The following is a 27,984-nucleotide window of genomic DNA, read 5'->3' as shown; positions in this document are numbered from 1 at the left end:
GACGGAGGTCCTGGCTCTGAGAAGCAGAGCTGGCGCTCTGCCCTCATGGCTACCCACCTTCAGCCCAAACAGACGAGCTGTCAACCTTAGTCACTGAGTGCGACTGTGTCACAGATTAGATTTTTCCATTTGTGAAAATAACTTTTGACAATTAGGGGAATCTTTTCAATCAAATTTTCTGGACCTCTTCACAATGCTGACAAAACACTTTGGAGATAGCTTTTCCATAAAGATGAGAAGAATTACAAACAGTACATCTCACTTAAGAAAGTGTTTGATAGCTAGCTATGATCCAGCATGGGCAAGTGCCCAGTCATAACAGAAGGTGAGAAAGGAGTCGTTTTCCCGGCACTAGATTATCCCAGCCTCTTAAGCCATTCAATGTGCTTCTAAGAACTCTTCTATTTTCAGTTCTTCAAAAACTGAAAACATACCAGCTAGCCTATTTTTCATTCTTTATGAGACAGTTTTCATGGAGTTCTAGTTCCATTTAGAAGACAGAAAATCCCGCCTGCCGATCTTGAAAGCTCCTACCTATCATGACTATTGAAGATATGCACATTCAAGGCCCATACACACTGTGGGCATAGGAGTGCAGTTACTGGCATTTAAACACAGATTCCAGGATGTTCGGCTGCAGGTGGCCTATGGGTCACAGTCTATAAGGTGCCAATAGAAAGGAACAGGAAGCGAGTGCATTGTACAATATTCCCAAATAATTAATAGAAACATTATGTTTTTATTAATCTGCTCCTAACTACCTAAGTATCAAACATGGCAGAGCAAAGGGGCAGTCACTAAGGTCGGATGAGCACGCCATGCGACAGTCGGTCGTGCTGGAAGAGAAAGCTGGACAAATGAAATGAACAGCGCTTAACTGAGCAGGGAATGATTTTGCCAAGCGGGCAGCCCTCAGGAGCAGCGGCTCTCTGCTGTGCGCACAGGCAGGATGTACAGGCCAGCAAGGGTCTGAGGTTTAAACGCTGCTTAGTGCTGGAGCTTGACATGTGTCTTGTTTAGGAATGGATCCTTGCCTGTGATTGGCTATTGGTTACAAAAGGATGCTCGAAAATTAAGCTTTTAGGTCTTTCAGTTGTGCGAGACCACAGGGAAATTCGTGTCTGATCAGTCATAGGTTATACCTCCTCATCCCTTACCTCGCCATCTGCGCCTACATGGAATTACCATTTCTGATCTCGCTAAATTTACTGTGATAAGCAGACCGTAGCTAACACTCAGCATTAAGAAATCATAAATAAAATGCAAACTCTTTTTTTGAAAGTGAGGAGTTTATTGAGAGAAGGGGGAAGGAGAAGGAAGAGAGAAAGAGAAAAAGAGAAAGGGACAGAGAGAGACAGAGAGACAGAAAGGGACAGAGAAAGAGACAGAGAGACATGGAGCAGTTTGCCTCTTCAGAAGAACAGCAGGAAAAACTATTTTAATTTTTATTTTTTACAAACTCTTATGATAACATTTTTGTGAACGTTTTCTAACAACCATTTCCATGAGTCAATGAATACATCTAAGCTACTATAATTACAAATTCTTTTCTACTTTGAGTTTCTAAGAAGCCAAATGCCAGCACTGAAAACCTGCTTTGCTTATGAAAAGCAGTAACAACGGTTAGCCACTGATCACAGGCAAATCATGCTTAGACGCTGAAAATGTAGGAGAAAAATCTATATGTGGCAGGTTTACTTTTAAAGACATAAAATGACAATGACTTTATAGTTCTGAATCCACACTGTTCGATACCACAAAGCTCTTACCCGGTCAGAATGGCCAGTGGCTGAGGCCAGAAGTTTCCCCTTTCTCCAGTCCCAAATGCAGACTGTGTTTTTTGCATCCAATCCCACGGAGGCTAACCGCTTGATAAAAAAAAAATGAAGAAAGAATAATTTAATACTTGAAAGAGTGGAAGCTTTCCTGTTATTCACACCCACTTTCAACAAATAGTTACTGATAATCCACGATGGACTAGGCATTGAACCACAACCCATGCTAATCCCAAGCCGAAGTCGTCACTATAGCCGGATCACACAGACGTTTTAGTCCTGTAAGGTCACACTCATTTGGTTTTCGCTGCTGCATCCCAAACGTGCAGTCTGTGAAGTTGCTGACAAGCCAGCTGAAGTCGTAGGAACACAGCTCGAAGGCAGGAATTAGTAATATTGAAACTTTCACTGTAGAGGATTGGAATGATGGCTCACACCTGTCAGCTCTGCCCCCAGTAGGCTGAGGCAGGAGATGTACAATTCCACAGCCAGCCTGGGATACTTAGTGAGTTGTAGACTACAGTGTGAAATCCCGTCTTTAAAACAAATTGACGCAGGATCTCACTCTAGCTCAGGCTGACTTAGAGCTCACTCTGCAGACCAGGCTGGCCTCGAATTCATGATGGTCCTCCCGCCTTAGCCTTCTGAAAGCTGATATTATACAGATGAGTCAAATACTTGTATACTCAAATTTATCACATGGTACAGATGAGGAGTCTGACAAAGACACTGTAGTAGTCTGAGTGTAATTGGCCCCTAAGCTCATAGGGAGGGGCACTATTAGGAAGGAGGTCTTGTTGAAGTAGGTGTGGCCTCGTTGGAGGATGTGTGTCACTGTGGGGGGCTTTGAGGTCTCCTATGCTCAAGCTAGGTCTAGTTCAGTTCACTTCCTGTTGCCTGTGGATCAAGATGTAGGGCTCTCAGCTCCTTTTCCAGCACCATGTCTGTCTGCCATGACAATAATGGACTAAACCTCTGAATTGTAAGCCAGCCCCAATTGATGTTTTCCTTTATAAGAGCTGCTGTAGTCATGGTGTCTCTTCACAGCAACAGAAACCCTAACTAAGACATACGTATAGAAAAATTCAGTAAATGAGCCTGATTTTGTTCTTAACTTTTAAAAAATTCACTAACATTTCAAGTGATTAAAGGACATATAACCTTAATAAAAGGAACATGATATATGCTACTTCAGGCCTCTAAATCCTTTGACTTCACAACAGTTTCTTGTCCTCAAAGTCAAACTCAACCTTTAATTATAAGCAAAATGAAAAGAATCACATGAAGGCATTTGTGACACCCAGACAAGGGGTTCCTGGAGGACACAGAACCATAGGTTAGAGGTCTTGGCTCAGAGTTAGTAAACTTGGCTTCTTTTCTTTCATAATTAACCAGATAGAAGACCTTGGAAACTTAAAATAATTTTTATTAGTTCTTTGAGAATTTTGTACATGTATTTTGATTCTATCTACCTTCCCCATCCACCCAAATTTGTGTTCTTCGATTTTTGCCCCCACCAATCAAGTCTAATTTGTGCTACTCAAATATTCTTGGATATGTGGTCACCCACTGGAGCATGGTTGACTTACCAGGGGCTACACTCTTAAAACAAACCCGATTCCTTCTTTCCAGTGGCCAACAGCCGCCGACCATAGAGAAAGTGGTAGACTCTCATGTTCAGTTCCCCTCCCCGCATTAGGCTTTCTGCCTGGCTGAGGCCTGCACAGGTCCGGTGCCTGCTGTCACAACCACTGTGAGTTCCTGCATGTAGCTGCCCTGCTGTGTCCAGAAGACACCATGTCTGACCCATCCGATCCCTCTGTCCCCTCTTCCACAGTGATGCTTAAGCCTGGGGTGTATTTAACATGTTCCGCTTAGGACTGAGAAGTCTTCAGTCTCTTATTTTCTGTGCCTTGCCTGGTTGTGGATCTCTGTTTGTCACCATCTACTGCGAATAGAAGCTTCTCTGATGAGATGTTAGAGATGTGTTAATGTATGGGTATGATAATAAAATACTTTGGAAAGATTAATTAGCTTCCATAAATCTTGGTTTTCTCACTTGTAAGATGAATATAAAAGTACAAGTGAAAGATCAGAAGTCAAATGATATGGATATGGTAACATAGAAGCTCGCCCGTCCACAGTGCATTCATTACTTGTCTTGCCGCTGTGATGAAATAACTGATTCAAGCAACTTCAGGAAGGGAGGGTTTGTTTCTGCTCACAGTAGCCTGGGACATGGTCCATCATGGCGGGGAAGGTAGTGGCAGGAAGGTAGCAGAAGGTCACAGTGCATCCAAAGTCAGGAAGCAGGAAGCCTAAATGCTCATTCTCAGCTCTCTATTTAGTCCAGGGCCCCAGCTACCCACTGTTAGGAGAGTTGTTCCAGCTCAGTTAACCTGATCCAGTTTCTCCCAGGCACACCCAGAGGCTCAAGATCACATCTAGTTGACAACATTAACCATTGCTATCCTACCCCTCATCAACTGACATTCAAACCAACCACTTTTAAGCCATAATCTTCTTCTCCCCGGAGGCTCATGGCCTTCTATACACAATGGATTCAGCTCCACATCCAAAGTCCCCGCCACAGTCTTTCACAGTGCCCACAGTGCTAGAAAGCGCAAAGGCTGGCTTTCGCAGAGTCCAATGATCTTTCAACAGGGAACTCCTGTACAATGTTTTCTTGCTTCTCACATGCAAAGGCACTGTGTGAATACTCCCACTCCATAGAGCACAGCAAGGGAAGAGTGAGCCACAGGAGACTAACACCCAGTAGGGAAAAGAGCAGATGCGGAAGCTCCATGCCTGACATCAGGGGCTTGTGCTGGAATTGAGTTCTAAAAGTCATGGGAAGCTCTACACTCCAGCTCCATTGCCTGAGGACATGTATTCACTCTTGTGGGTCTAAAGTTGTCTTCAGTAGATGTCCCATGGTTGTGATAGCGCCAATAGCCTGCGGTTTCCATGGCAACTGATGCCTCAGCTTCATACAGTGGCCTTTTCTGGGCCTCCTTGTGGAAATGCATGGCGTGATCCTGAACTCAGTGTTTCTCTCAAAGACTTAATGACTAGCTCAAACTTCCACTTTTCATGCTTGACAAAACAGTACTCTGCTTCTGCTCCTGATATGGACCTTGAGATTTCTGTCCCGTGCTCCTCTGTCTCTGTCTCCTTTCATCGCCTGATGAAGGTTAATATTCATGAGGATGCCTATGTGTTTGTCTTTGGGTTCACCTTCTTACTTAGCTTCTCTAGGAACATGCATTATAAAGACGGAGCAAGAGCAAGGACCTCAGGACCGCGAGGGGTGCACCCACACACTGAGACAATGGGGATGTTCTATTGGGAACTCACCAAGGCCAGCTGGCCTGGGTCTGAAAAAGCATGGGATAAATCCAGACTAGCTGAACATAGAAGACAATGAGGAATACTGAGAACTCAGGAACAATCGCAGTGGGTTTTTGATCCTACTGCACGTACTGGCTTTGGGGGAGCCTAGGCAGTTTGGATGCTCACCTAGGAGACCTGGATAGAGGTGGGCGGTCCTTGGGCTTCCCACAGGTCAGGGAACCCTGATTGCTCTTCGAGCAGATGAGGGAGGGTAACTTGATTGGGGGAGGGGGAGGGAAATGGGAGGCGGTTGCGGGGAGGAGGCAGAAATCCTTAATAAATAAATAAATAAATAAAAACAAAAAAGAAAAAAAAACAGTACTCTGCACACGACACTGCTAAATTCTGTGCCGACCGGAAATGGGTGTTGGCTTCTTTGGACCACAGTTGTAGCGGCCTTTCTTTTCTGACTCTTAAACAACTCTCTCCCAGCATCTGCTTCCAAGAACAGGAAAGCCCTCAGATGCCTTAAAGGTGCAGGCTCTACTGTTTCAAGTGAATTTGCTTTTGCACAGTTGGAGCCTTTCATGGGTGGAGTCTTGTCCTCAGGGTTAGTGGGGGCACATTCTCGTTGTCCCAACGCTTACAGTTTCAGCCTCCTTTTCAGCACACATCTTGGCAGCAACTTTAAACTTGTTTAAGGTCTTTTTCTCATCAAGATGCACGTTTTTTATTCTCTATTCCATCCATTCCTCTTTTCCACTGATCTGGAAAAGGGTGGAGAGCAATAATCATACCACAGCCCGATGCTCTGCTGCCCTGAAGTCTGCTCCGTCAGACAGATGCTCGTGACTCCAGGATTCGGCTTCCTGCAGGTCACAGGTGGGTGTATCCAGATCCATTACGAGAGCATCATACAAATGGCCTAGAATCTGGGTCCCAATGGAATTCTTGTTCTGGCGATGGTGTCAGACACCTTTATCCCAGCACTCAGGAGGCAGAGGCAGGCAGATCTCTGAGTTGAGGCCAGCCTGGTCTACAAAACGGGTTCCAGGACAGCCAGGGCTACACAGAGAAACTCTGTTTTGACCTAGAAACAAAATTAAAAAGAACCCTTGTTCCTGTGTAAAGCCCCGTGAGCCGAGGTTTCACTGTCAATGCTTCTCTTAGCAGTCTGTCATTGTAGGACATTGTAGGCTCCGCTAACAATACTCAGTGGCTTCTCTAGCACCACGTTCCAAACTCTTCTTCCATATTCCTCCCCAAAACCAGTTCCAAAGACCCCACAACCACTTGGTCAGGTTCATCACAGCGATCACCTCACTCCTTAGGACCAGTGTTCCGTCTTAGTGTCTCGTCTCTCTACCTTGACGAACCACTCGACACAAGCAGCTTCGAGCAGGAAGGCTTGTTCTTGCTTGCTGTGCCAGGGAGACCGTCCTTGGGCAGAGAGGGACTGGCTCACCTCTCCTTTGTATTTGGTCCAAGACCACAGTCTATGGAAGGTGCTGCCCAGAGTTAGAGCAGGTCTTCCATTTCAGCCAGCCTGGTCCAGATAACCTCTCACTGGCATGCCCCAAGACTCATTTTCTGGCTGATTCTAGATCCTGCCAAACTGGTAACATTCACCACTTTGGGAAGAATGAGTATGCCTAAGCCTATACTCATACCTGGTGTATGGAAGGACAGAGGGCCTCACGTGCCTACATGGACAAGTGTTGCTATAACAGGGCTCGTTCAGGTGTCGTCACTAAAAGTGGTTTCCATTAGGAATGTTTTACATAAAAAGAATAATTGGGGGTCTTAGAATGCTTCCTTAATAAAGACCTTTGCTATAAATTTTTCATTGAGAGTTGTAGCAATAGAAATTATAAGGCAGGGCTGGAGAGATGGCTCGGTGGTTAAAAGCACTAGATGCTCTTCCAGACAATCCAGGTTCAATTCCCAGCTGCTACTGTCTGGAACGCCAGTTCCAAGGGGTCTGACACCCTCACACAAACGTACATGCAGGCAAAACACCAATGCACGTGATATGAAAGTAAGTTAATTTAAAAAGAAATGATAAAACATAACTTAACAAACTAAAAATACTAAGCAAATTAGAATGGGTAAATTTTATTCAGTTTATTTTTAATGGAAAAAAATCAGTTAACAAACACTAGTAGAGACACGCATTTTTCCTGAGTTAAAAAAAGTTAAAAGAAATCTATTGTGTTCATTTATAGTAACAAGCCCCACGGCTACCTAAAAGAGAATTTCTATTGCCTTTGTCAATGATGAGGCAATGAGGAATTTGTCATTTTCTCAGTATTATTGGATTTCAGTGAACTCTGCCCTGGGGCCGTGAAATCCATCATGGCAATTCACACAGTCTACCCAGCTCCCCACCTGAGGAAGTAGCCAGGACTCCAGAAGGAAACAGATGAATGAAATGAAACAGGGGGAATAAAATGGACAAAGAACTCACAAGTAAAGCTGGGTTTCCCTCTAGTGCATAGCATTTTTGTGATATTTCAAAACAAAATTTGGTCTTGACCTTTGCTCAAATGGAGATGACGTGAGAGAATGTGCGTGAGTCCCACAGCCTACATCTATGATTACACAGCGTATGCATTCCAGCTCATTTAATTTAGCCATTCTGATCAGTTCTAAAAACGAGCAGACCAGTGCTCTCTCACAGAGGGGAAGATACCACAATGTTGATTCCAATAAAATAAATAAAAAGATTCCAATCAGTGAACTCATCTTCACCTAGGGAATTTCTTCCACTCTTAGTTTGGCTGTATGTCTACCAGTGATTTCACTCCCGTTTGCACGACACTAACTTACTAAACTACCACTGATTTAGCCAAACACTGACTGAATAAGTTAATTGAAACACAAAGGCTGAAAGAGATGGTAGAAGGGACACCATGTAGGGACAAGGCCAAGGCCAGAGAGGAAAGCTGCCATTTCAGTGAAAAGGGGAATGCAGCTGGAGCCAGGAGTAGGCCCTTTGTGTTTCCATCTGCTTTTAAAGGTATAGTAACCTTTTCCCGTCAAGTGTTGTACACCCGAGGAAGGAGCGATAGCTTATGGGTACTGGTCTCACATCCTTGTGATGTCTTCAAAGAACAAGTCTCCAAAGGGGCAAACAAGCACGCAGCAGACTTCAGATGAAGAGTGGAGCCTGACACAGGGCACGCAAAGGCACAGTATTTGCCTGACGAATCTTGCCACCCCGTCTATCCTGACTACCCTGGAGAGCAAGGCTAGGAAAGCTGGCTAACAGGGGACGCCCACCTACACTATTTGGACTTCGTGCGATGCTACTTTAAACTTTGTTTGACATTTCCAGCTGCTGAGATGAATTACTGAGAAATTGTAGAGAGGAGGCTGGAGACATGCTCAGGACTTAGAGCATGCGTTGCTCTTGCAGAGGACCTGGTCTGTGTCCCAGCACCCATGAAGTGGTTCACAACCATCTGTAACTCTAGTTCCAGGGGATCTGATGACCTCTCCTGAACTCCAGACAAGGATATGATACACATACATACATACATACAGACAAAACAGCAAAGGAATAAAAATTATGAAAATACTTCTTAAGACAGTGTTGAAATTACATTATACATGGCTCTGACTTAGGATTTAAAGGGCTGGGCCTGAAAAATGGAGGAGGGGTGGGAGTCGTGTTGGAGTTATTTTAAAGAAAAGCATAAACAAAGAGGAACTGCTGACTGCTTCAGCTAGAAGGGAGCCGAGGGGAAGAAGGGGGAATAAGAAGTGACCTCAAGGCAGAACCAAAAAGAATCTTCTGAATGGTCATCAGGAGGTGTGATGCAGAGGCCTTAAAGCAAAGGCACAAAGTTCTTGCAGGGTTTGTGCTCTGTGCAAAGGGTTTGGTGCAGCCCCCTCAGCCCAGACAGGATGCTAATGATGGACAAAACCGGGCTGCTGACCCCTCGTGGACCTAGCCTTATGAGTTCCTTTATGGAGCTTACTAATCAGAGAGTGGAGCGGGATAAGGAAAGCAAGACTGGAGCCTGCTGAGAGGCTGTACCATACTAGCTCGGAGCTGCCCAGCCAGTGAGGAACTCTGGGATGCTTCCAAGGGGAAGCTCAAGAGTGGTAGCCATTAGTATTATAATTTCAGGTCAATTTAAGGACTCATTAAGGAAAGCATAAATTAAGAAAGATACGCACCTGTCCATCGGAGTCAAAAGCCAGGCACGCAACGCCATGTGTATGGACATCTTTCAGAATGGACACCGTCTGGACACTATAGGAATCCCATATGCATATATATGGCTCCTTCCCAACTTGGCCAGTTGCAATCAGAGTTTTATCTGGGTGTAAGGCAAGGCTGAAAAAGAAAAAGGCCTTTTTTCATATTTTCTAACTGAACAAAAGTTCATATATACTGATTGTCTTTAACCCCAGTTTGTTTCTTATCCAAAATCATTAAACCAGATGATTTCAGAAGGAAGAGTCTGTCGATTCCCAAAGGAATCAGCTGCCTGATTATTATAAATTAAAATGCTCAGTTTTGGCAAGGATAAGAGTAGTAAAACATGATGGGAATTTTATTCAATTTTACCTACTTAGTTACCTTGAAAATCAACATCAATCAAGCTCATAAATCTCTAACAACATATTTCATATAGCCCTATCATTGGGTTAAGTAATATTTACTTACTGGTTTTCAAAATATTATTAAGTATTCAACCTAGATTTTGACTTTAATTTAAAAATGCTGCTGCTAAGAGAAAGTTCGCTTTTCCGTTAATTGGCAGGCTTGCAGATCCACAAGACAGCGCTCATTAGGACTCCAGAGCACAGAAAGGCCACGAGGTCGATACTGTCAGCGTCTGTTGTCACGGAGTACGCATTTGAAATGAGATCTTCTCTGTTACATAAGCCTTGGGGACATCAAGGGAACTGCAGATTGTTAAGCCTGTGGTTTGTGAAACACTTTCCCTCTGAAGTGCCAGTAAAATAAAATTTCATCAAATACCAAGTCCCACTTCAAGGAATCTACAGCAGCCAAGAGAAGAAGTCAAGAGAGTTGAGATGGAAAAGTCAGTGTGCTCAACACAATGTGTAAAGATGCGTACCTTCCCAAAGACAGGTGTTGGGAATCTAAAACATGACAAAACCAAACATTGCACTTTACCAGTCTTGAAAATTCGCCCCTGTTGAGCCAGCACCAACAGGTGGAGTCAGGCAGGTCCCAGGGGCTTGTGTGGAGGAGGGCTTGAGGAAGACATTCCTTCACAGGGCTCTCCACGCAAGCCCTGATGGGCGGGTACACACAGATTCTCAATACACAAAATAAGTAAATCTGACTTAAAGTGAGTTTGACGTATAACAAGTACTTCCTTTAAAACATATCTTCAGGGACTGGCAAGAAGGCTTTGAGGGTAAAAGTGCTCCCTCCGGAAACCTGCCGTCAGTCTTAGAAGCCACCCACAGTGAGAGGAGAAAAGTAATCCACCAGCAGTCCTCTGACCTCCACACACGCGCCAAGGCACATGTGGACCCACACATATACGTGAATGAATGAATGAATGAATGAATGACAGATAAATACGGCTACAAATATGACAGATATAAATGTAAATAATGTTATTTTAAAACAGATATCCTCAAGAATCTTTATAATGAAGTAATAAAAAGACGACACGTGTGGAAGAAAATCTCCTAACGCGAGTGTTCGGGTGCTGAAAACCTTCTAAGGTTATAGAACACTTCAGCTCTCCAAGTCAGCTGAAAGAGGATTTTGAACAGTCTAACGGGGAACCTTCCAATCACAGTTTTGTTAGAATGTATCTGTCGCTGATATTTAACCGTGTGTGCATGTGTTCATTTGCTTTCTGTTGCCATAAAAGATCATCCAATTATAAAAAGAAATGATATGCTTTGCCTCAGGTTTATTAGTTACAGTCTTTGATCAGTCGGCCCTGCATTACGGTGGGAGCACAAAAGCTCATTATCACTGTTGGGAAGCGGAAGTGAAGAAGGAGGCAGGGCCACCTTAGCTCCATCCAGGCTGTTTGTGCCAGTGGCTTCGAGACCACCCTGCGGCTTCCACTTTGTAGAAGCTCCACTAGCACACAGCTTGGAGAGCAGGCCTTCGCCCCACAGGAGACCCAAGCATGGGGACAGACGCCCTAGAAAACTGCCCAAAGAGTGCACAGTTCCGTATTTGTCCCGTTAATGACAGGCACGGCAGCAGTCTGCGCAACTCCCCTCCCTGACACTATAGCACAGGTCAGTAATTCATCCACTAAAACTTCAGCAACAGACACAAAAGTAGAAAGAACGGGAAGAAGGGAGGACGGGAGGACTGGAGGAAGGAAAGAAATCAGTGCTGTGTTTCAAGGAGCCCCTGAAGGGGAGTGACAGCCAGTCTACACAGTGACAGAAAGATGGAAGAATGAGTCCCCATCCGCCCAAGACTCTGGGGGACTACCTGGCTTTAAAAGGTCAGGTGTAAGTGGGCATTTGTTGTGAAAAGACAGTCTTCAAAACTGACTGACAAGGGTAGGGAATGATGTGAGTCCAGCAGGCAGGGGCAGCTCAGAAAAGGTTGTGAGGAGACCAGAACGTTAGGTGACAGCAGAACCTTCCACAGTGATGGAGCAGAAGCGGGGAGATGAGAGGCTTTTATGAGGACAGACATGGTTTTAACTCTTCTAAATTTTAGTGAGACTCCCCAGGTTAGTGCCATGGTGGAAACCTACCGGTTGTAAAGGAAATAGTTTGGCCAGATGGTGAATGAGGGGAGGTTTCCTTCATTATTTTCCATAGTTTCTGGGCTATCCTCTGGCAGAGGAAGCATTCTAGAAATGCTTGCTAGAGAGGCTGATTGACCATGCCAACAATCCTCCTGCCACGATGTCTCTGCCCTGTCCAGAGTCAAGATGTTCTACTTAGAGACTGGAAAGGGAAGAGGAAGGGCAGTTTGCCATCCAGGCCAGAGATGCCCCGAGAGACCCGACTCACTTGCTGTGGCCATGACCTCCATTTTAAATGACTGAGGCAGCTGGCAGATTCTTGGGATTCTAGAGGCCATCATTGCTTAGTTATGACTGTCCCCAGAGGCTGGTGTTGAAGGAATGATCCCCAGTACATCAGGCTTTGGGAAGTACGCTGTGAGGGCTTTGACTTAATCAATGGATCAAACCATCGATGAGTTCAGAGTTAGAAAGCATCAGTGGGAAGCGGTTCCAGGAACCAGGGCGTGGGGCGACTGGAGGAAGGAGGTTACTGCTGCATGTCCCCTCTCCGGTCTTTCTCCTCTCCTTCCCAGTCACCACAAAATGTGTGCCTGTACTCCACAACACCCTTTGCCCTGATGACCTCTCTCACCACAAGCCCAGACTGATGGGGCCTAGAAAGCTTGGACTGAAATCTTTGAAATTGCAAGTCAAAATAAGTCTTTCCCCTTTTGCTTCCTCAGCTGGTGTGGTACCATCACAAACAAAACAAAAAAAAGGACTAGAAATGCCTCATGAGAATTTATCAGTCTACATTGTGCAGTCGTTCCCACACTCCCCCATTTGAATGTGTGGTGCCTTCAGCCCAGGGCTTACTGTCCTCAGTGATCCTGTTATAACCACACATCTTCTATTTGATGTCAAAGTTCTCATTGGGATTGCTTTTCTTATCAATATTCTTTTATGCTTTTCTCGAAACTCACTCTTCCCAGCCCATGACACTCATTTTTCCAGGTTTCTTCTTTACCGCTTGAGTACAACAAAGTTAGCTATTTCTCCTTTCCTAAGCTCTGAGTCTCTGTCTTCCTTCTCCAGCTTGCATGCAACATGCTCTTGTAGACTTAGAGCAGGGGCTGGGGTTGTAGCTCGATGGTAGCTTGGTTGCCTAGCTAGTTCAATCCCCAGCACTAAGAACAAACAAACAAAGTAAGAGAATAGCGAGAAGACGCATCTCTGTAGCAGAACATTTGCCAAGCACGCTAAGAGACAGCCTAGATCCAATCCCACAGCACCAAAAGGAAAACTAGGGGCAACTGCGCAATTGGGACAAACAACATTTACTTCATTACTGGGAACTTCCTCACTGGCTTCCCTGAAGCTTTACTTCTTTCACCTGGGCAAGAAATTGACAACCTCCATGCATCCCTCAGGGCACAGGCAAGTGGTACTTACATTTATCTTAAATTTGTCCGTATTCATTCGATAGCACTTTGAACTTTTCATAACGTTAAAAAAAAAACTTCATGAATTTTAGCAACTGGACGGTCATAATGTGTGACCTCGGCATGCTGTCTAGGTTTAGGCTACCACGGACGTCTAGTCCCCCTTTCCCCACACCTCTCAATTTATGAATTCAAGAACCCTAATCATAACCCTCTTAATGGCTGTGAGGAACCCAGACTCAATGGGTCTACCTATAGCACGACTCTTGCACCCAAGGCTCGGGGAACATCTCAGAAGGGGGGCAGAAAGCTTAGGAGAACCGGAGGCCCGGGAAGTCTGCCGCGAGACTGGGTCTCCTAGAAATGGCTGCCTAAACAAGACCTGACCAGTAGCAGTATCAATAGATACACTAAGGCAGAAGGTGGGAAACTTCATGGGGTCAGACCCCCTAACGAAGCAGGTCACTAATGACTGATGAGGGAGAGTTAGCCTTTCCCAAGGATGAGCTCCCTCTCTGCTTATCCAATACAAAAATCAACTCATAAATTACAAAAATGGATTCAGCAGGCTGTATTTATATATGTGTATGTGTGTCTGACTGTGTCTGTCTGTATAAAATAATAGAAATTGAAAAATATCCACCAATTTGAGAGGAATTTGGATGCAGAACATGGGAGGAGAAACAAGAGAGATTAGATGTAGGAAAGGAATGTAATATAACTTAATTAAAACATATTTTAAAATATACCTTTCTAAATATAAAAATGTATTTTAAAATAAATAATAAATAAAATAATTTTAAAAGAATCATTTTCAACAGGATCTTCCTTCCTAATCCCAGAGTATCTTAACCTCAGTTCAGAAGCAATTTAAACAATAGGTATATTTCTATGACTGGATTTTCTTTCTTTCTTTCAATTTTTAAAACAATCTTTTTATTTTACATAACAATTCCAGTTCCCGCTCCCTCCCCTACTCCCGCTTCCCCATCTTCCCCCACTCAGCCATGGGAGGGTGAGGTCTCTTATGGTGAGTCAACAAAGTTTGTCAGCTCACTTGAGGCAGGACCAAGGCCTTCCCCACTGTATCTAGGCTGAGCAAGGTATCCTTCCATAGGGAATGGGCTCCAAAGAGCCAATTCATGTACTAGGGATAAATCCTGGCTCCACTGCCAGTGGCCCCACAAACTGATCAAGCCACACAACCGTCACCCATTCAGAGGACCTAGTTTGGTCCTATGCAGGCAGGTGGCTGTCAGTCCGGAGTGGGTGAGCTTCCACTAGCTCCAGTCAGCTGTCTCTCTGTGAGTTTCCCAATCATGGTCTTGACCCCTTTGCTCATATTATTTCTCCTCCCTCTCTACGACTGGACTCTGGGAGCTCAGTGCTTAGCTGCAGATCTCTGCATCTGCTTCCATCAGTTGCTGGATGAAGGTTCTCTGATGACAATTAAGGTAGTCATCAATCTGAATACAGATGCAGGCCAGCTATCAAATCCGGCCCTTTATACATCGTAATGACTCAGGCACTCCAGGCCTAACTAGCCACTACACTGTCAGGTCTAAAACCCAAGCAGCAGATTAGACACGGCTCTCCGTGTCTAGTGTAACGATTGACCACGATGGACGGCGTTGCCGCCTGAGCTTCCTCATGTGAGATAAGGCTTCACGTGGTAAGGCCATGTTCGGTATCTTCCCATGAGGAAAGGATCCCAGCAGGAAGTGTTTCAAGCCAGGGCTTGTCTTCTCACTTGCCACGGCACAGCTGGATTCGCCCTGGGATGAGAAGCACCCCGCTCTCTCCTGCATTTCAAGTCTCTCTGACAGCTCAGGGTCCATAAAACCTCTTCCCTGTCCTAAGAAAATTTGGACCTCTTCGCTAATCTTGCAAAACATATCAGTGGCCATGCCATAATATTAGAACATTTTAAATTGACTCTGTTATCAGAAGTGTTTATCACATGAAAGTGCCCTTCCACACCCACACAAAACAGTCTGGGGTCATTCTGTTTTTCATTCCCTGCTTGGTTTATTGTTTCTTGCAAAAAAAAAAAAAGAATCAAGCTTTAAGAGAGCGATTTTCTCTGTGTGTATATAAACTGAGTTCCCCTGGGAAAGCCCATCTTCTGTTACCATAGCAACAGAAAGCACTGCAGAGCGGACTTCCACACACCTATCCAGGAGGAGAAATTGATTTGTTTCTGTAGCAGACCGAGAGGGCAGAAGTCAGGCAGCCTCACAGCAATGTCCAAATACGTCGAGGAGAGAAATGGGAATTAACAGGGTCACAGAAAGAGAAGCCTTGTTTATGAGGTTGGACAGAGCCCCGTAATTACCGCTAACCATCCTGATCCTCCGGTGTAAAAGAGTGACAATCATTTAAAAACAAATAGTTCGAGTACTTGTTCTGAAGGCAGCGATTAAAAAGTGTTCCTGAGTCTGACGTACTTTTGAAACCTCATTTCACTGTGACGGAGGCTGCGCACTTTTCTCAGCGACGCCCCGATGCTGGTTTCTTTCCTAATGGTCTCACCAGGACAGCATGGCAGCTGTCTCCCTCCCACTCCTGAACCTAAGCCTGAAAGAGGCTTCCCAGCGAGCAGGCAGGCAGATCAAGGTCACTGGGCTGGAACACTGCCGAGGTTCAGTGGGGAGCCACCCAGGCCCAGCGGAGGAGTGTCTACAAGACGGAAAACACAAAGGCAGCTTGATTCAACACCATGACCCAAATGAGCGAAGCTTTGCCCAGGAAAGTGTGCTCTGACTTCAGCCCCAGATGTGTGTCTGGCACAGGGTACACTGCCATCGCAGGATAGTGACCTCTTCCACCGTGGAGAAGGGCTCACCTTCCAGGGAGGCCTGGATGGGCAATGAGAGTGACTATGAGAACCCATCCCATTCCTTGACCTGCACTACATGGAGGATAAGTGCTCCATTCCATGGGAATACGTTAAAAATAAATATAACACACTCTGAGCATTGCCATACCTGTATTCATACCCATAATAGCATGAAGCTATGTTTTAGGAACACCATCATTGATAATCAGGGGCAATGGCCCCAGATCGGAGAGTTCAGGGGCTTAGCTGAAGCCAGATTCGACAGGCTAGCACGGAGGTTCTTAACCTGTGAGCCACAACCCTATGGAGGGTCGAACAACTCTTCCACAGCAGTCGCCCAAGACCATTAGAAAACACAGATATTTACATTACAATTCATAACAGTAACAAAATTACAGTTATGAAGTTGCAGAGAAAGTAATTTGACGGTTTGGGGGTCACCACAACATGAGGAACTGTATTAAAGGGTCACGGCATTAGGAAGGTTGAGAACCACTGGACTGGCAAGAATTGACAGTTAAGTTTTAACAACTTTGAGAGACAGATATTAAGCACCAACTGTTAGAAATCCCTATTAACATGATTAAATAAGCCATATTGAAACAAAGGCACTCTGCTAAAACCTCACAAGTGTCTTCTGTCCTGACTGCACGGAAGGTTGTGGGCTGTGCATCTCTTCCCAGATCTACTCCACTATCACACTGGCGGCTTACAGTCAGAAATGGCAGGCAGGTGCGCATGACAGAAATAAACAAGCACTGGAAATCACGCCTTCGTGGATTGCTTTGGTAATTGTCTGTGCTTAAGAAATTAAAACAATGGGGACCGTGGAAGCACTGCTGTAGTTGATCAAGAAGATAGCTTACATCATTAGCAAATGACTAAAGCTCCCAAATACATCTTGTTTCATCAACAGTGAATGGATTACGAACTAACATTCATATTAGAGCTACATCTGTCAACACTATGAGTGTGTGTGTGCATGTGTGCGGGAGTGCGTGTGTGTGTGTGTGTGTGTGTGTGTGTGTGTGTGTGTGTGTGTAACCAGAATAGAACCCAGGACCTTGCACATGCTAAGCAAGCTTATGGCCACTAAACTACAAGTCCAGTCCAAGACTTTTCTGAATAAAGTATTGATCCCGTATCTAATTTTGATAAATCATGGTTCAATGGCAACCACAGGTTGACCGCAAGGACACAAGTCCAGCAGCAACCAATGAGAGCCCTCTCTGAGGACTGATTTGCTATACTGGATGTATAACAGACTGTTAGATATCTTATTACTTACAACGTGTGTGCCATAGACACATCCATCAGTAGAGCGTCTGTGGAATGGAGGGTGTGAGCAGGCTTTCTCTCTTGGAGTGCTGCCTGTCCCACAGTAGCCATTCCTACACACTTAGGTAATGACTTTTCCATGCACGTCCCTAGCCTTTTCTTCAAGACGATCTCCAGAACATGAAGGTGCATGGAAATCTGATTTGCAGCCAAACTAACGGCAAAGATAAGGCTCGAACGTGGGGTATAAAGTCAAAGTCCCCTACGTTTTTCATACAAGCAGCATAGCTCTTGAGCAAAAGCAACTTCAGCAAATATTCTGCTCCTGCAGATTTCATAGGCTCTGCTTCAAGGTCTCTGTTGTTTGGATTGCTTATTTTTTAAATAAAGTGTTTCAATCTTTGAATATGCCAGGCTTTAGAGAGAGACTCTTACCCTCAATTATATCAGTTTTTTATATAACCTGAGTTATAAAAGACTGAAACAAAAACACTGTAAGCAGTCCCTTGCTGAGTCATGACCTGTAAATTACTCCACTCTGTGCCTCAGTTTCTTTTCTATAACATGGGAATAGCAGTATCCACTTCAAAGAAGGAATGCCAAGTCCTAGAGCATTGCAAAAAGCAGTGTCTAAAGCAACACAGCAACGGGCTCTATCAACCGGCCACACGCAGCAGACACACTTGTCACCTACCTGCGGCTCTATCAACCGGCCACACGCAGCAGACACACTTGTCACCTACCTGCGGCTCTATCAACCGGCCACACGCAGCAGACACACTTGTCACCTACCTGCGGCTCTATCAACCGGCCACACGCAGCAGACACACTTGTCACCTACCTGCAGCTCTATCAAACGGCCACACACAGCAGACACACTTGTCACCTACCCGCGGCTCTATCAACTGGCTGCATGAAGCAGACACACTTGCTACCTACCCGTCACCCCCAGGATTAGATGTTCTAAGCCAGGGAAGTGAGTACATGGGAAGCTACAGTGAACTGGCCTCACAAATCTAATAACAACACCATCTTCTCAGAATTAAACTGGTAAAAATACAGAAAAAGAAAAACATACAAAATGTAAGGGTGCCATACAAAGGAAAAAGTGCCCCAAACCAAAAGGCTGGGAAAGATGGGCTTAGCAATCTCATGCGAACACAAATATTGCAACTACTGAAATCAATAAAGCTATCAACGAACAATAAAATTTTGATCAACATAAAAATTAGACCAAAAGCCTTTACAGAAGGAGTCAGAATTAGTATAATCTTAGTCTAAGGATAAACACAGAATTTAGTTTAGAACTACATCCATGCTGGCGCTATACTGCCAAAATATTTCTAATACAACTGGGGGTTAACTCAGCGGTCAAGGGCAGCTTTCAACAACAACACTGAAACCAAACAGTACACAGTGCACTTACACATCAGACATGGTGCGATGAAGCAAGCACAAGACTCTGGTCCCATCCTCAGGGAGGAGAGGAGGCTCCGAGTGTGGTGGGGCATGCCTGCAGTTCTAGCACTCTAGAGGTGACAGAGGACACACATTAGGGCCAACCAGGGGGCTCTGCAGATAAAGGCACCTGCCACCAAACCCGATAACCAGAAATTAATCCAAGGATCCATGGGGTGGAAGGAGAAAGCTGACTGCCCAGATTGTCCTCTGACCTCAACAAGTACACCATGGCACATATACACACAAATAATAATAATAATAATAAATTTAATTAAAAATATTAACTATATACTATCCCTATTAATATGCATTTTATGCTTTGTGTACTTGCTAGTACTAATTAACAAATAAATCATGTTTCAAAAAATGAAATATTCATAAAAGAACCCAGCAACCTCAATTCTCAACTTAGCTCTCCCCATACACAACAGTAAGAGGTACAGTATCCATATTAAAACAAAAAGAAAAAAGCTAAGACGAACATTTTGCAACCTTTGAAAGATACTGGCTTCTAACAAGAGATAAGCATGAATCATAATAAGAAAATGAAAAGCTGCTCTTCAAAATAGAAGCTTCTGCTCATTGGCACTCAGCATTATAAAACGGAGACCAGAGCTCACAAACTGGGAGGAAATAATCAGTAAGAAGTACCCAGAACATATAAAGAATATCTACAAATCAATAGTACAAAAACAATCCAGTTTAAAATAAGGTCACATGACTTGAACATTGTCAAGAACAATTAAAATTAAAAAGACTGTGAGATTGAGAGACAAGTGGAATGTGCCTATATTACTAAGGGGAGACGCTCTGACACATCACTTTGGAGGCAGTTTGGCAGTTTGTTATAAACATACTCTCACTTATGTAAGATCAATTCCATTCCCAAGTATTTAGACAAAAGAAATAAAAGGAATTGACTAAACAAATACTTGCTAAATAATTTTGCATTATTTATAATAGCTAGAAACTGCAAATGAATACCCATCAACAGTCAAATAAATAATCTTATTATTATATATTTACACAATGGACTTGTTTTTTGCAATAAAAGGAAATGAACTAAGACATACACAATATTGGTTAATTTCAAAGAAGTTATACTGATCAGAAGACCACCAAAGCATTCCAGGGGATTCTCAAGTCACTGCTACATAAACTAGGACGCTAATAGTGGTTAAGAAAAGTAAGAGACTTTTAGATAAAACCGTGTGCTCTGCATGACCCAATAAAGGAGAAGAACAGCAGAAAAATATGGATTCTATCTATTCCAATGAGAGGACAGAAAGATTCAGAAATTCACAAACGAAGTGACAGGATGGCCAAAAGCGTGAAAAGACAGAAGGCAACACACCAGAAAGAAGCAAGCTCTGCTTAGCACAGCCACAGGTGCACGGGCACAGCCGCAGGTGCACGTGCACAGCCACAGGTGCACGGGCACAGCTGCAGGTGCACGGGCACAGCCGCAGGTGAATGGGCACAGCCACAGGTGCACGGGCACAGTCGCAGGTGAATGGGCACAGCCTCAGGTGCACGTGCACAGTCGCAGGTGCACAGGCACAGTTGCAGGTGCACGGGCACAGCCGCAAGTGAATGGGCACAGTCGCAGGTGCACGGGCACAGCCTCAGGTGCCCGGGCACAGTCGCAGGTAGAACAGACACAGCCACAGGTGCACGGACAGTCGCAGGTGCAGGGCTCCCTGGGTCCTCATTCCAATGCAGTCTCTTCTCTCTGAGTTGCACTGGAGAAGCGCTCTCAACAGTAGGCTGCTCATTTTAAGCATATTTAAAAGGTATCCAAACTGTGAGGACCAATCTCCACTGTCAACTTGTGTAGTCAGATTTTTCTTTGGCTTCCAGGTCATAAAAACGACACAGAGACTTATTAATTATGAAAGCTCAGCCTATAGCTCAGACTTGTCCCACTAGCTCCTATAACTTAAATTAACCCATTTATATTCATCTACATTTTGCCTCTTGGGTTTTTACCTCTTCCCTCTTACACCTCCTGTTTCCTCTCCATGTCTCTCCTCCCTGCAGCAAGATTCATCTCCTCTTTCTCTGTCTCTTTGCTTGAAGGGTGCCTCACCTCTTCCCACCTAGCTATTGGCCGTTCAGATCTTTATTAAACCAATCAGAAGGAGCCAGAACACAATCTCAAATTCTACAAGTGGAGTTGCATGAAATTAAAATGGAAACTGTTAGCACCATGAAGAAACAGCCGCAGAAGGGGAAACTCTCCGTCACCTACACATCCTCTAGGGGATTATTATCTAGCATCTATGAAGAACAAAAAACTTAAATAGCACACATAAACAAGCCCATACCCAAATTATTCAACATCAAATGGGCTAATGGTTTAAATAGATCGTAATCATATAGCGGAAATACAAATGGCCAACAAATACCTAAAAACCATTCAGCATCCTTAGGAACATGCAAATCAGAACAGTGCTGGGATTCTGTCTCACACGGCTCAGCACGGGCATCATTGAGAAAGCAACAGTGAATGCTGGCGCGGACAAGGGGAAGGGCAATCTGTGTGGGAACATAAGCTGTACTGTCACTACGGAAGTCAGCTTGGAGGGTCCTTAGAAGCTGGAAAACAGAACGGGAGCATGTTCACTGACTCCTGAGCACACACCAGAGGACCCAAGTCAGCACACCACAGTGACCCTTGCACAACTGCTTTTGCTGCTGCATTATTCACAACGCTCACCGGATGGAGCCAGCGTAATTTTCCATTAGCGGACAGGCACACAAAGAAAACGTAGTGCGCATACATAAGAAAGCCGGTCTACTCCCGTGACAACCAGAAAACACAGAAGAAGGAAAAGACAGAACGTGAAACTACAGAGTGAGTGTTGATCATTGTAAAATGCTTTCTTTGGAGAACAGAAAGAAAGGAAACATAAAGACGGCCCCAGTAGGCACACCCTCAAGCACATTAACAGGAAGCAGGAGTGCTAAGGCAGTGAGAAGCCACACCAAGCAGACGGTTTGGAGGCAAACACTGGAGAGAATAATCAATAACCGGTTTCTTCGGGACGATGGATTGGTGCTGGGAAAGGGTGCTATGGGGTTTCTCCAGCATCTTAGTTATGCATCTATAATACTTTGATACAAACAAACACTAAGTAACTAAAAACGAGGACCAAACACCACATACATATGTCAAAGGGAGGCCATCTGGAAGTCATCCACAGAGGCAGGAAGTAGGGAGGAGTTCGGATGACCCATCCCCAGATGTTCTTGTCAGTATAATTGTTACTGATAAAATGAGTATGATCAACATGGCTAGTCTCACAGCACACTCTTTGGGAAAGGAGGGATCCTGCCAAGACTGCATTACACAAATTACTAATGAGAATTCTCTCTAATGAGGGGTCTATGCAAACCCCAGCTCTCTGGCACTATTCACCCTTTCTCCCCTCCTCAAGCACAAGCCTGACTCACGTGCCGAGGGGTGTATCTGGCAGGGCTCCCATTAACTTAGGATAATTAAATATGCCAGTCATGTTTTTCAGTACAGTCTGATTAAATACTTTAGAGAAGTCATTAGCGAATCCATCTGGACCGGCAGCTCTGCCAGATGGCAGAATGCTGTACCTCTGTCTGTTCTGTTCTGGAATATTCTACCTCTCCAGTAGTACGATGGGAGACTGTTTTCGGGGTGCGGTTTATTCTGCTTGTTTACTGTGTGTGCGGGTTGGGAAGCTGAAGGCTGAACAACTACACCCTACACACGGACTGGGCCATTAGATCACGAATGGCCTGCCAGTCCCGTGATCCCAAGAAGTCTCATCATTCCTGTCTCTGAAAAACCTGCTAGGTGTCAGTATCACAGGGAGAGGCAACCACTGACGCCCCACACGCGAGAGTGGGGGACTCTTAGATGAGCAGAAGACTGAAATATTTTCCTCCTGGCAGGTTGTCGCTTAAAAGCAACAGAGGCAGGTTTGGCTTTATATATATATAGTACCACAAGAATGGTAGTCACATTGGTTTCAGTTAACCTGTGACTCACCAAGTACCCAATCAGCTGGTAAGAATGCAGGGTGGGATGACTTTAATGCAATGGTCTCCTCAAGTGGTGCCTAGGCTAAATGCTGACGTGCGGGAGATAACTATGGCACTTCTGGAGTCTGGGGTGGTTTACCGTGGCATGTGACAGAAATAAGGCTCCAGCTCCTGAACTGTACTGAATTTCCCGCTAAGAATAAGGTTAAGTTGCAGCCCCACTCTATTGGAGGCAGGCTAGGTTTACCTAGCTCACCGCCTGGCTCACTTGCCGTGATGAGACAATGCACAGGCAGAGCCGGCTTCCAGAGATACTCGCTGACCCCGGAACTAAGAATGCCATGCCGAGGCCCTCTGCTCTTCAGCTCTGTGGTTTTGTTCAGTTTTTGTTGTCTTTGGTTTGCTTTGCTCTGTCTGTCTGTTTTGGTTTTTTCTTGGTTACCAGCAGACCAGCATCTCTCTCCTGGCTTTCCTCTCTTTCATATTTCTCTCCTTTAAAGTCCAGCAGCTCCACAGGTCTGGGGAGGAGCAGAGAGTGTGTGTCTGTGCCACCTCACTCCCAGGTTTCCAACCGGAAGTCCGTGCTTGACTCATGCACCTCCTAGATTTTCACCAGGCTGCGCTCAGTCCCGGTTGATCTCTCACTGTGGACTTGGCGTGTGCAGCTCTGAAAATACAAGATTCCCTACGTGAAAGACAGTTTGCACCCCAATGCAGACAAAAGCAGTTGCAGCTTTCTGCAATTCGGTGTCCGAGGCAGAGGGTGAGCATTCAGTAAATATTAGCCACAGCTGAAATTATTTTTTTAAAAGATTTATTTATTTGCTATGTATAGAGTATTCTGCCTGCAAGAATGCCTGCAGGTCAGAAGAAGGCACCAGATCTCATTGCGGATGGCTGTGAGCCATCATGTGGTTGCTGGGAATTGAACTCAGGTCCTCTGGAAGAGCAGCCAGTGCTCTTAACCACTGAGCCATCTCTCCAGCCCCTACAGCTGAAATTATTTACTGACACCTAAAAAAATTTCCAAAGGTCAGAAGTAGCAAATGAAGCAAATGAGGTGCCTGCTATTTCTAGCCATGGAAAATGAGATGTGTGACTTCCTATACCCAGCTTTACCCTAATGGAAGCATTCACTCTAACTGCGCTATCAGTAGCCTTTAAAAGCTGGGGGGGGGGGGGTTAGAGCTTTAGTCTATTGCATGACACCTGGAATAATACAGCGCCTGCCATCAAATAAATGCTCCTAAAATCCGTGTTGAATGAGTAAACAAGCAAACACACACAGCTCTGGGTCCTGAGAGAGAAAAACAAGTGAAATCAGAATGAATAATGCAGGCCTCATCGTGGACAGAATTCTTGCCAGGAATTCTACAGGCAGGGAGAATTTTTGAAAAATAACATTTGTGCTTGGTATTAATAATTCCCTGAAATATTTGAAATTATCCAGAATGTCAAAATCCATTTTTAAAGAGTCATTCAGAGAAGTAACGGCATAACATTGTAATTCATGGGGCCTCATATTTTCTAACTAAATTAGATCCAAAACAAGGAAACACTAGGTTTGAAATATTAGATTTGAAAACTTGAATATTAGATTCCATATAATGATTTGTTTGAAAAAAATGTTACATGTAAATGAAGATGCATTGAAAGCCAAACACACCACAACAAAAATAATTCAAGGTCACTGATTTTGTTTTGAACTTGGTTCTGCACAAGTGGTTTCTTTAGGAAGCAGAAACTCATTGATATTTAAAGATAAGCATGCCCTCTTCAGAGCTGGGGCACACAGTGAGGTCCTCTTCGGGTCCTGATATCCAAAAAGGCAAGGGCGCCAAGAGGCGGCTAATGGACAAGCCAGGTGTTTGTTCTGATAATTTTGAGTCATCGTTCTATATCAAATTCTAAGACCCATCCTTAGAAGGCACGGTTATCATTGTGAAGATGAGGAGACTGAGGCCCAGGTCATAGTACAGGGAAGGAGTGGGCTTCAGTTGAAATTGTGTCTTACCTTCACTGAAGCATAGTACCAATGCATGATTCCATCTGTGTGTACTTTCGATTAGTTGTTTTTAGAGGCAGGCTCCCACGTAGCTCAAGCTGTCCGCAAATTCCCTATGTGGTCAAGGAACACCATGAACTCCTGTACCTCCTGCCTCCACCTCCAAAGCCGCAAGATTACAATCCTATAATACCATGACGAGCTTTTAAATTTCTCTTCTATTCATTCAACTAAGGTTTACTGAAAGCCACTGTGGGAGATGCTTGTTTATAGTATTGAGCAATAAAAACAGTGCTAGTGTATATTATAGTGATAATACCCAGGGAGTTCAAGTATTCTTGAGGAGACAGACAATGGTTTTTGAAATTTGTGTATCAAGCAAGAGACAGAGCATAAGATCAAGAGAAGGAATATGAGAATATTCTGAGGAGCCACAGGGAAGCCACTGAATAAAGTCAGTGGGAGAAGAGTGTCACAGAGACAAGAAGAAACCAGTACATGAATATGAAATCTAACAACTGACAGACTAACAGGAACTGTGTAGATGGCGCAGGGGAATGGCTCCCAGTGGAGCTGAATATGGACTATGTTTTAGTTAGAGTTTCTATTGCTGTGAAGAGACACCATGACCATGGCAACTCTTATAAGAAAAAACATTTGATTGGGGCTGGTTCACAGTTCAGAAGTTTAGTTCATTATCATCATGGCAGGAAGCTTGGTGGCACACAGGCAGAAATGGTATGGTATGGGAAGCTGGGAGTTCTACATCTGGATCACGAGGCAGCAGGAAGAGAGAGTGACACTGGGCCTGGCTAGAGGAAACCAATGACACACTTCCTCCAACAAAGCCACACTTCCTCCAAGGCGGCACCTCCCTATGTCACTCCCTATGAACCTTTGGAGGCCATTTGATTTAAGCCATCACAAGCTGTAAGTTCCTGGGGACAAAGACCCTGCCTCTCATGCATGAACAATGACATAGAGTCAGATGGGTGGGAAGTCTGTGGCATTCAGGGTATGTTGAATCTGGGACAGCCGCAGATGGACAATAAGGGGCCTGGAAGTATCATTTCTGATCTGGAAGTGAGGTCTGAAGACAGATTTGAAGTTACACGAGGAAGGTCATACAAATGAATGAAAGTCAAAGGTTTCATCTTTATTCTCATCTGCTTGTCTTCTTGGTTTTGAAACTTGATGTAGCTTCTAAATTCCTGGGTTTCCCCCACCCGCCATGGTCATCTCTTAAAATATTCTTAATTATTCCATATCAAATGTTCTTCCCCTCTGTGAGGTTCTCTAGGGTACTGGTCTCTCAGCCCACACACTCTACATGGAGGAACTAGGCTCTGGGGCAAGTCCTTCCTTAATCCAGGAAGGTGTGCTGTTGCCAACATGCATGGATTGACCAAATCTCACCTAATCATTCAGAATCATCTGAATGTGACAAGCTCGTGCTTGCTGAAATACTGGCTTTAAAAAGACTAGTACACAGAGCGGGAATACTTGGACTATGTTTATACAAAGACCCTGTAAAGCGACTTTTATGAAAATGCACTTATCTAATACAAATTCCTGAGAGAGTTCTAGCTGCCATATTTAAAAGTTAGGATAAACTAAATTTATTCAATGTCTCTGCTAGGTACAGATATCAGGTACTTATACCCATAAAAATATTCAGATTTAATTCAAATATGCACAGGAAGATTACACAGACTCAGTATAATACTTTTAAATATTGACATATTTTAATGCCAAGAGTACTGTTAAATTTCAAAATCCTAAAGTTAAACCCACAGCTTAGAATAATCACTCTCAGGATGAGGCTAAACACTGGCATTTACCTGAGGTGGGGAAAGGTGTCAAGTAGGTGTGGGGCAGCCAGGAGTTGGATCGACAATGCAGAGCTCACAGTGGGTGCCAGACACGCAGGCAAGAGAGGGCTCAGGTTCACTGCAAACTGGCATCTGGCAGTTGGGGAAGTGGAATGCCGTCAAGATCAAGGCATGCAGGCAGGGCTGAAGAGAAGAAACTGTCCTTTATGAGGCCCCAACACTAGGTGACTACAGGAGCAAAGACCTGTGGCAGACAGTGGTGTAACAGAGCATGGGGAAATCCAGTTATCCAGAGACTTCAGGAAACCTTATGGGAACTTCTAAATCAACCACACTAAGTCAGTGCCTAGAAGAGGGGACAGAGGCAGGAGCCTACAAGTGCCGGACTGAGATCTGGGGAGGGGCTAGGCTAGGATCTAGCATCACCTGTGAGGTAGCCAGACGGTAGGCTTGAAGATCACCAGCAGAAGAGTGCACCTCATAATCACTAGCCTGTAAAACAAGGAACTCATCAAAAGAAACATGAATTCTATTGAGCAAGGAAGTCAGGACCGCGAGGGGTGTGTCCACCCACTGAGACAATGGGAGCTCACCAAGGCCAGCTGGACTGGGACTGATGGAGCATGTGATCAAACTGGACTCTCTGAATGTGGCTGACAATGAGGGCTGACTGAGAAGTCAAGGACAATGGCACTGAGTTTTGATTCTACTACATGGACTGGCCTTTTGTGGGAGCCTAGTCTGTTTGGATCCTCACCTTCCTAGACCTGGATGGAGTGGGGAGGACCTTGGACTTCCCACAGGGCAGGAAACCCTGACTGCTTTTAGGACTGGAGAGGGACGGGGAGAGGAAGTGGGGGGAGTGGGTGGCAAATGGGAGGAGGGGAGGAGGTGGAAATTTTTAATGAATAAATAAATAATAAAAAGAAAACATATGTAAACAAAACATCCATGCACATAAAGTAAAATTTAAAAAGAAATGAAAAGAAACATGAATTCTACCTCTAGTTTGGGTAAACTCATGACATACTACTGTCCCCTCCCTTTACAGTTAACACATCAATCACACGGACAGGAAAACACTCTTTTGGAAAGTTAGCTATTCCAGAGATTTCTGAAAATAGTACAAGCCAACCTCAGCACTTGGACTGGCACAAAGATCCGCATGCCACTGTCTGTAGAGTGAAAATAAAAACCCAGGGACAGATGTTGCGGTTCAAGCTGAAGATCAGAAAAGCAGAGCAGCCAAGCCACTAGGGAGCTCTTGCCTCTATGAAACCTTCAGACTGAAAGAGAGC

The 27,984-nt window shown here is 44.6% G+C and overlaps 1 protein-coding gene across 2 annotated transcripts in view; it reads right to left on the bottom strand.

Annotated features, from left to right (window-relative positions):
• The window catches only part of Eml6 (EMAP like 6), a 251,244-nt gene that overhangs the window by 147,840 nt on the left and 75,420 nt on the right, over positions 1–27,984 (bottom strand). For both annotated transcript variants that reach the window (XR_012907211.1, XM_075942518.1), the window contains exons 2-3: positions 9,294–9,453; positions 1,770–1,868 (exon numbers count right to left, since the gene is read on the bottom strand). Coding sequence is in view for 1 of the 2 variants with exons in the window: in XM_075942518.1 (XP_075798633.1) it covers positions 1,770–1,868; positions 9,294–9,453 (259 nt within the window). In the remaining variant the exon portion in view is untranslated. The remainder of the gene's footprint in view (positions 1–1,769; positions 1,869–9,293; positions 9,454–27,984) is intronic.

This window comes from Microtus pennsylvanicus, chromosome 12 (genome assembly GCF_037038515.1).
Source record: "Microtus pennsylvanicus isolate mMicPen1 chromosome 12, mMicPen1.hap1, whole genome shotgun sequence".
NCBI lineage: Eukaryota > Metazoa > Chordata > Mammalia > Rodentia > Cricetidae > Microtus > Microtus pennsylvanicus.
This window is presented reverse-complemented; position numbering and strand designations above follow the sequence as displayed.